The sequence below is a fragment of the Cebidichthys violaceus genome, unplaced genomic scaffold, assembly GCF_023349555.1.
Source record: "Cebidichthys violaceus isolate CVI_PGR_0920_01 unplaced genomic scaffold, fCebVio1.0.p SCAF_36, whole genome shotgun sequence".
NCBI lineage: Eukaryota > Metazoa > Chordata > Actinopteri > Perciformes > Stichaeidae > Cebidichthys > Cebidichthys violaceus.
Genome location: NW_027176550.1, coordinates 1,214,923 through 1,222,290, shown reverse-complemented (window position 1 = coordinate 1,222,290; position 7,368 = coordinate 1,214,923). Strand labels below are relative to the sequence as shown.

The following is a 7,368-nucleotide window of genomic DNA, read 5'->3' as shown; positions in this document are numbered from 1 at the left end:
TAAAACTATTCATTCAGATGGCAATATGTTAAGTGTTGCAACGCTTTTTAAAAAAAAAGGTCCCAAAAGAGTCACGCTAGCAGAGGACTACTGCCAGGATGACTAAAGTTTCCTTTAGCAAAAGACTCTGTCCCCTGTTAATATGTCTAGAGCTTTTATTGTGAAAGGTAAGGACGGATGGGGTTGATCTCGTCTGTGCCGCCTTTTTGTCCAGGTTGCAAGGAGGAATAAAGTTTGCTATCTTGGTCCGGACATACATGTCCTTTTCCACACAACGTGATTGGTTGACGCCTCTCAGAGAAATCCACTTCGTTTGACGCGTTCTTGCGTAAGTTCGGACTAAAATTATTGACGTGCAAATTAATCGCACGAGGAAAAACGCCCCCGGTGTGTAAAGGTCTTTAGAGTGGACACAGTCTAGACCGGACTCTTTGAAATAACATTTATTTTAATCAAAGTTTAAAGGTTTGAAGTCTGTTGCACCTTTAACCACACCGACAGTGATGTCACAGTGCACCGACACACCCTGCAGTACACTTCGACGTCACACGAGCGCCCAGACCGCCGCAGGTCCGCAGAAACGAGAGTTTCTTTAACTACGAAGAGTTTAGCGACTAAAGCGTGAGGCAGATTCATCACGCCGACGCTACAGAGACAGGAGACAGAACTCTTGGAGGGAGATCAGGGAAGAAGTGGGATGCAGCCCGGAGGAGGCTGTGATTACGGGATATTTTTTATTTCTTTTTTTTGTGCCCCACTTTTCAAGTGTGGCGGTTGGAACGGGCACAAACGTGTTTGCCTTCAGATGTGTCTGGATAACACATCACAGGAGCCTACTGGACTCTTTAAGCACTGGTGGGGAATTCATACTACGTCCCCGCGTAAACCGACTGTGACCGTTTCATTTCCTTCCAGCATATGCTGTGGACAGTAACCACGCGCTGACAGGGCGGTCGTGACTTCAGGCCTCCCTGAGCTGCGGCTGAGCCCGGCGGTAATGCCCCGGGCTCATTTTTTGGACGGCGCTATCAAGTCTGCTTCTCCGCTAATTGAGCCGTTGAAGATCGTGACGCTTTAACTCCGACAGACCCTCGGGCTGCTAAGTATGTACGAGGCGTTCGGTAAAAAAAAAACACACGCGTAAACACGCTCGCAGCCGTCACTCTGTGACGACCTTGGCGACCTGGGGACGGACGGACAAAGTTGATTTAGGAAGACGCAGGAATGAGGCAATAACGCCGGCAGATTTGCTGTGGGACAGCGAGGGGAAGGAGGGAAAATGAGTCGATTTATAGGATCCTCTCAAGCTGCTCCGTGACTAACCTGCATAAGATCCCTGCAACTAACGTACGCGGCCTCCACTGCAGTCTAATCCATTTCAGTCCACAGCAGGTCTCTCACACTGAGCCGGGACCAGTTTCTAGTAAAGACGCCGATGACAAATATATCATAACCACTGTCCCACTTACATGGTTATTACTATATATCATTTCTTGTTGGGGCGTTTTTTGGGATGTGTTCAAGGACCTCCTGTTTAGAGAAACCACGCTTTAAAATAAAACCCTCTCATATACAGCTACCTCACTGTTTTGAGGATATCGAGAAGAGCAGCGAGAGCAAGCAAGGAGTGTGACAAGTGAAACGAGGCGAGAGGGGAAAAAAAGAAGATGTTTTTCGGAGGCGTGAGCGCGGTACAGTCGGATTCAGCCGCGACGTCTGAAGTCGTAAGCCGCTCGTACATCACAAGACCGCTGAACCTCCTTCAAGGACAGCGAGGAGACTGAGGCCGAACAAGACCACGGTATCTCAGGATACCCCGACACCTCCGGTCCACCAGGGTGGAGCGGTTTGTCCCCAGAGATGGGGGGCGGGGTCAGGAGGAGACCACGCAACAATATCAGCTCCACTGAAAGAGCTTTTTACAACGACGTCACCCCAGAGAACTTATATTCCATCTTGAGAAAGATCAGAGGCAACGTACGAAGAATGAAGTCCTCTAATAGAACAACAAACCCCATCACCGCACCGTAATCTCAGAACCTTACACCGTCGCTCACTCTGATGTCACGCTGCTGCTGCAGATGAGTCGTGAGTTTAATGACGGTGTTTGTTTTTGCAGAGCAGCGGTGAAGACAGCGGCACGGTAATTGGAATCTGCTGACGAATCAATAATCTCCGTTGAGACTAATGGCTGCACATGCAATCGGTCCGCCGCCGTCGCATTAATTGCGATACGTCGGTGTAATTACCGCGCCGGCCGGCTTCATAGCGACGCTTCTATAAATCTACATTTGATTTCAGCTTTCCAACTGCTTTCTATGCAATTACACTGGTTAATAAGACGTCGATGACGTTTTACTTCACGTTTACAGTTGATGAATAAATAAACTCAATCAATAGATTGTTGGTGTGGATGTTTTGCAGCTCCTGTCCAGAGATTTCAAATTAACAACTTATATATATATATATATATAAGCTTTATCTAGTAGAAGGTAGTATTTAGGTACCAGTTGTTAATTTACCCTTTAGTGAGTGTTCATAATTAGTTTTTTTTAGGCTTTATTAAAGCTTTAAAGCTCAGTCGTAAGGAATTAATAAAACATTTTGCAAACTTAGTGGAGGAAAGCATGAGACATAACGGTTATAACAATAAATGTTACGTCACTTATTTCATCAGCACACTTTATTTAAACTGGAAGAAAAACAATTTCTTTTTTTTTTTTGTGCTTTCAGTCTTCGTGCTCGAAGAAATTCAGCTTCTTTTTTTGTCGTAACCCAAGAGGCGAAGTGAAGAGCACTGTTCAGGTTGTGTTGCCGTTTCGTTTCAGTGGCGATTCATTGATTTCAAAGCGTTGCAGACAGCACCTTTAAAGGGCAACTCGATACTAAATCAACGGCACCCGGGGGGGATCTTTCGGGCACCTTTTGGCCACGCCCCAATCCGTGATGTCACAGCAGGTGTAACGTCTTTGACGAACGGTTGGCAACAAACGTCACGACGCCTGAAGCTCCACTTCCCCCAAAGTGCTTTTTATCACACATAGAGAAGCTATAAAGTATGTTTCTCTCTCTCTCTCTTGAGGTCAGTGCATTTGCAGAAAAGACGGATGAATCGCGGAGCGCAGCGCTGGCTCGCGGTGATAGTGCCATCCCTCTGAATTTGCAAGTGTGGACGACGGTCCGGTGTTTTTCGCGCGGCAAAAAAGTAGGACGCGCGAGTTTAAAGTGATGAATGGGTCTGCGGCTCCTGGGGGGAGCAGAATAAAGCAGAACCGCTTAACTCCCCGTCAGAGCCGTACTACAGAGCCTACCGGTTGGGCAACCCACTTCTCTCTGTGTGGTTTTGTGTAAAGTCTGTGCGTACCGAGAAGAGAAAAGAGGAACCTCCAGAGATCCTACCGCACATCATACACACCGAATTAAGGCGTGTTAACCCTCTGAACTAAGAGCAGTTTTGTACTGTGCTCCTCACTCTCCCTGGCTTTGACTTCCTCTGTAATATAAACGTCCTGCTGCTCTGTGGAAGCAGAACCGTCACGTAGAAGTAGAGAGAACTTCAATCCCGCCGACGGGTTTCGGGGTTCTTCCTCGTTACTCCGGCGCAAACGATGATGTTTTCCTTCTTCATGCAGGGCGAGGGCTCCAACTTCCTCCAGCTGGGCTCCTCCATCGAGCAGCAGATCAACGGCATGTTCAAGGTGATGGAGGAGTACAACTGGGACAGCTTCGTGGTCATCACCAGCCTGTACCCGGGCTACGAAACCTACGTGGATTACGTTAAGTCCTTCGCCGACACCAGCTACTTCATATGGGACCTGCAGGACGTGCTGACCTTCGACATGTCCGCCGACGGCATGAACGACATCCGGGCGCGAAGGCTCCTGCAGCAGATCGACGCCCAGGTGCTGCTGGTCTACTGCTCCCACGAAGAGGCCCAGTACCTGTTCAGCATGGCGGCCGAGTCCAGGCTGGTGGGGCCGGGCTACATCTGGATTATCCCCAGCTTGGCGGTGGGGAACCCGGACATCGCCCCGCCCGAGAGCTTCCCCGTGGGGCTCATCAGCATCATCACGGACCGCTGGAGGATGAGCCTGAGGAAGAGGGTGCAGGACGGCGTGGCCATCGTGGTGAAAGGCGTGCAGAGCTTTCAGAAGCAGAGGGGCTTTGTTCCCGAGGGCCAGAGCGACTGTCACAACCCCGTCAAGCCGACTCCTGCCAACGACACTCTGTTCAGGTAGGACCGAGTCTTATAAGTTCACTTCATCATATTTCAGGAGGAAGCTTCCTTGTTTCTAGGGATTCTGCTCGTTGTAAAAATGTCAAATTGATCTTATCTTGTTACGTTAAAGCACCAAATCCCTGCTGATTTTATTCTTTTCTTTTTAATAAGCCTACACTTTCCTTTTTAGACATCTAAGTTCATCTATCGGGCAAGTGGCTGGGAAAAAAAAGCTTAATATCGAGCCTCAAAATGTATCATCCAATGATAGTAGTTATTGCGACGGGCCTAATTCCTGGACAGATGTTTCACATTTAAAGCCATCAGGCAGCTCAAAGGCCACCATCACTTTCCCTCCTAGCAAGCTTTTACAGAAAACAACGAGCAGCAAGTGTTGCTTTAAAGAAACGACAAAGTAGAAGCGGCTGGAAACATATTCACTGCACAGAAAGACGTGGGTATAATATACAGAGAGAAACTTGCAGGCGGCCGATTGGCGAAATTGACTTCCGTGGTAATTTACATTTTGTTGAATTTACAACGTCAGCTATTACAATAGATGTAATTCCATCCCTTCAGAGACTGGCCTTTATTCATATTGCTTGTCGCACCATGATTTAAACACCACGGTGGACTCGCACTACATTGTTCCCGTGGCGTTCGTCAAAGTGTTTGCGTTGCGTAAAACGCTCGTCTTCATGAAGGATGTTTGACAGCAGGGCGGGGGACGTTCATTTCTTCCGTGTTTAAACATCGCCGCACGCACACACACACGCACACACACACACACGCACACACACACACACACACACACACACAATGCGTGATGCGTGTTAACACGAGAGGAGGGCTCGTGGCCAGTGGTGATTCTCTTGGCAAAGACTGCACTCGCATTTAGAAAAAAAATGGCCACCGGGGACCACTTGAAGACGGTGCTCATAAATGACATTAGTGAGTTACAGAGTGGAGGCTCCTACCAGGGAGACGACTATGCGGTGACTTGCGGTTAATGGCGCTTAATGGCGAGCGTGAGATATGAACCCCCCCCCCCACCGGTGGCTGTAGACTCATCTCCTGTGTACTTTACGGCGTCTTGTTTGTTGTGCTTGAAGATAAACTAGACGCTAAGGATAATACTTTCATTTTAAATTGAACCCCCGAAGTATAATGAAAAAGCACTCAACGTGACCAACTGTTAGCGCAGCTGTGCAAGATGAGACGGAGCCAACGCCAAGACAATCTTCTACGGACGCTCCGTTATGGCAGGAATCTTAAGCGCCACTATTTAGGTCTTTATTAAGACCGCGATTATGTAACTGACTTCAGGAACGTCATGCGTTCTTGAACTTTAAATAAAGTCTCTCTCTTCGTCATCTTGGCTTGAGCTGAACTAAACGCGTCGTAAAGTTAAGCGCATCAGTCTTTGCGCACTTTGAGAGCGACGTTTAAGAGATGCTAGATCTATGGAGTGTTCTTGTAAACAATGGTGTGCTCTAGCCAACAGTTTAAGTCATAAATACATTATTTATGAGCGATGATGTGACGGAAAACAAAGCCATGTCCCACCCTGAGCTCGTTTAGGCCTCTCAAACGAGCTCAGGGTGGGTCGACGGACGCCTGACTAGAAACTCAGCAACGCAGCAACGCAAGAGTGTCCGTGCAAAACGGGACGCGGCGCAATCATCGATGGTCTTGTTTTCAGAAGCGTTGGAAGACAAAATCGTAATCTTTTGACGTTTGATTTTCTTTCACATAAATGGTCCCTATACCTAAACAATCAAATAGGTCTTTGGCGTCTGCTCTTGAGTTTCACTTCTACGGTTGGGTTTAGATATTTAAAAGCACTCGGTGGAGATTCAGGAGAGTTTGTGGTCAGGGATAAAAGAAATCAATGCTCACTGTCAGTATGCAAACTGCAGTTCCTCCGCGTCTGACGCTTCGTAGCTCGACGATCTCCTTTTCTGACCTCATGGCACGACTTCTGCTTCTCAGGAGACATCCACAAGACGTCACTTCTCAGGTGTTTGAAGAAACAACTAACCCTGAGTCTTTGTTGAGTGTCTCGATTTATCTCTTTTGTTCGGGACAAGCATCCTTTAGTCTGATGTTCAGGGATCCTGTGGGTTGAACTATTCTCTTTATATTCCTGATATATCATAAAGAAATGGATTTGGATCTGTGGAACCAGGCAAAAAAAGAGGTCAAGAGTGGTTCAATTATGCACGACTTCCCATCTGTTTGGTGATGTGAAAACGTTTTATAGCGACTGTCACACTTTTCCCAAAACTGTGTCCTCCGCCATCGTTGTCCTCGGCGACTGCATCTATCGGAGACGGCGAGGTCATTTAGCGGCGACGAGGGGGGGGGGGGGGGGGGGGGGGGTCTGGTGGTCGGCGGAGACAACGAACGAGGACGGGGCTTCTCCTGACTTATTAACCCTGCACCACCCCCCCCCTCCAAAAAAAAAGGGCAATCTGACGCCATCTGTGCCACGGAGCAAATCCTATTTTGTTAGAAAAATGTTTTAATCAGCAAAGAGAAGAGCCAGAAAAAAACTGCTCGGGCATCAGCGTTTGGCTCACATGGACCAAGGTCATGCAGGGAGATTGGGAGTGTGTGGAGTGTGTGGAGTGTGTGGAGTGTGTGGTGTGTGTGGAGTGTGTGGAGTGTGTGGAGTGTGTGGTGTGTGTGGAGTGTGTGGAGTGTGAATGTGTGAATGTGTGACTCTTCTCTTGCATTATGAAACATCACTCTCTCTCTCTCCCGCTCGTGTCTGAAGAACATGTCTTTCCTTTTGGAGTCAGTTTAGAGCTGTAGGGGAGACAACTTTTCCTTTTGTAAAACCCAAACCGACCATGAAAAAAGTGGAAAAGAGTGAACATTATCTCAGGCTTTGATACTGTACAACCCCCCCCCCCCCCCCCCCACACACACACACACACACACACACACACACACACACCTTTTTCCCTTTTGGACTTTTCCAAACCCAGCAGCCATGATTTGAGCGGCAGTAACGTGAAGGTCGGCGAGATAGAACAAAGCACTTTCCATTAACTTTATAGTCAGTCATTTCTTCTCTTTGCAGCCAGATCAAAACGCTAACATCCCCCGCGGTTCTCAGATTTGTCCTCAATTGATTGGAGACT

General features: G+C 47.9%; 1 protein-coding gene across 1 annotated transcript in view; it reads left to right on the top strand.

Moving 5' to 3' along the window:
- The window catches only part of grin2ca (glutamate receptor, ionotropic, N-methyl D-aspartate 2Ca), a 51,169-nt gene that overhangs the window by 11,471 nt on the left and 32,330 nt on the right, over positions 1–7,368 (top strand). Inside the window, exon 2 of the mRNA XM_068725612.1 lies at positions 3,633–4,234. Within this exon, the coding sequence (XP_068581713.1) occupies positions 3,633–4,234 (602 nt within the window). The remainder of the gene's footprint in view (positions 1–3,632; positions 4,235–7,368) is intronic.